Genomic DNA, 1,443 nt, shown 5'->3' on the forward strand with positions numbered 1-1,443 from the left:
AGTAGTAGCTATATCAGTGAGAACATTTCAGGTAATAAATTGCATAGTTATTTTTTTAACTATTTTTCATGTGTTAAAAGGTTCAAAGGATAGTATGATTTTGACTGCATTTTTAAATGATACTCCACCCAAATATGAAAATTCTATCACCCTCATGTCAAACTATATGCATTATTTCTTCTGTGGAGCTTAAAAGAAGACAGTTTGAAAATTTTTTATGTTTTTGTCAGTCACTTCATGGGGTTCTATGCTGTTTCTCAACATTATTCAAAATACCTTCTCTTATTGCTCTGCAGGAGAAAGAAATGCAAACAGACTTGAATAAATAATTAAATAAAATATATGTGCTATACAAAAATGCAGTTACATTTCGTCCCCAAATTGTGCATCCCTATTTGGAACCAAATGAGGGTGAGTAAATGATGACAGATTTATTTATTTTTTGTGAACTATTTAATGTTGGTGTTGGCAGTATACCTGGTTTAGTAGTTGAATGAGATTTCAGATCTGTAAAGGAGTCAGATTAGATGCATATTAAACAGAGATGAAGGAAACTGAATTATTCTGTCTCATTTCTGAGCAGTTTTAAAGACAAAGAGAAAAAGACGAACGCACCACCGTGACAGATAAAGGGCTGAGTGGTGTTGCATTGAACGTCATTCCATTTCCCTGTGTGGTTCACCATCACTGTAACACAGTCACGGTCTCTTCTGTTGTTACTTAACTGACTTGAATTCCAGAAACGGAAAGAAGAGTTACTCTGATCCGACCACGACCAAGGGTCGTTAAATAGTCCAATCCATACATCGTTTTTTGCAGTGTTCTTGACAACTTGATTTTCTGAGGAGGTTCTGACATTCACTAGATCTGTGTGAAAAGTTCTGCAAAATTCTTGGGCCTCCCTCCAGGATTTGCTCTGCTCAATCAGGATATACGTTTTAGTGGCTGTAACAGACAAATGACAAGAAAAAGATTCTTATTGCTGCTAATGTGTTTATGAAAATACGTTTATGAAACTGGAGCACTATTGTAACTTATATAAAATGAAGGTAATGCTGTAAACTATGTATAGTCACAATACAATGAACAGACAATAGTCCAATAAAAAAATCTTACCATTAAAGCAGACAAATTGCCTTTGTGTATCACAGCTATCACTAAACCATTTCCCATTGTTGTCCATTGCAGCACAGCCCTCATTAATATTTTTATCTGGTTGATTTTTTCCCCAGTTTTGGAATGTCTTTTCATTGTACACACTGTCTGGCAGGGTCCAGTGCCATCTAAACACTTCACCTCTATAAAGTCCAGTATACACATCATATGAATGATCAGTTATGGTTTTGAACAAGCTGTTCTTCTCATCGTCATTATTCACAGTCGCCAGGTCAGTGTACATCTCACGGCAGAATCTCTGAGCCTCAGTCCAGTTCTTTCTGATAT

General features: G+C 35.9%; 1 protein-coding gene across 1 annotated transcript in view; it reads right to left on the reverse strand.

The window, feature by feature from the left end:
* Positions 1–6: 6 nt before the first annotated feature.
* The window catches only part of LOC107596715 (C-type mannose receptor 2-like), a 6,561-nt gene continuing 5,124 nt past the window's right edge, over positions 7–1,443 (reverse strand). The window contains exons 3-6 of the mRNA XM_016287512.1: positions 1,117–1,436; positions 616–945; positions 478–507; positions 7–290 (exon numbers count right to left, since the gene is read on the reverse strand). Of these exons, the coding sequence (XP_016142998.1) occupies positions 283–290; positions 478–507; positions 616–945; positions 1,117–1,436 (688 nt within the window). The 3' untranslated portion in view covers positions 7–282. The remainder of the gene's footprint in view (positions 291–477; positions 508–615; positions 946–1,116; positions 1,437–1,443) is intronic.

The sequence above is a fragment of the Sinocyclocheilus grahami genome, unplaced genomic scaffold (assembly GCF_001515645.1).
Source record: "Sinocyclocheilus grahami isolate Dianchi unplaced genomic scaffold, SAMN03320097.WGS_v1.1 scaffold222.1, whole genome shotgun sequence".
Taxonomy (NCBI): domain Eukaryota; kingdom Metazoa; phylum Chordata; class Actinopteri; order Cypriniformes; family Cyprinidae; genus Sinocyclocheilus; species Sinocyclocheilus grahami.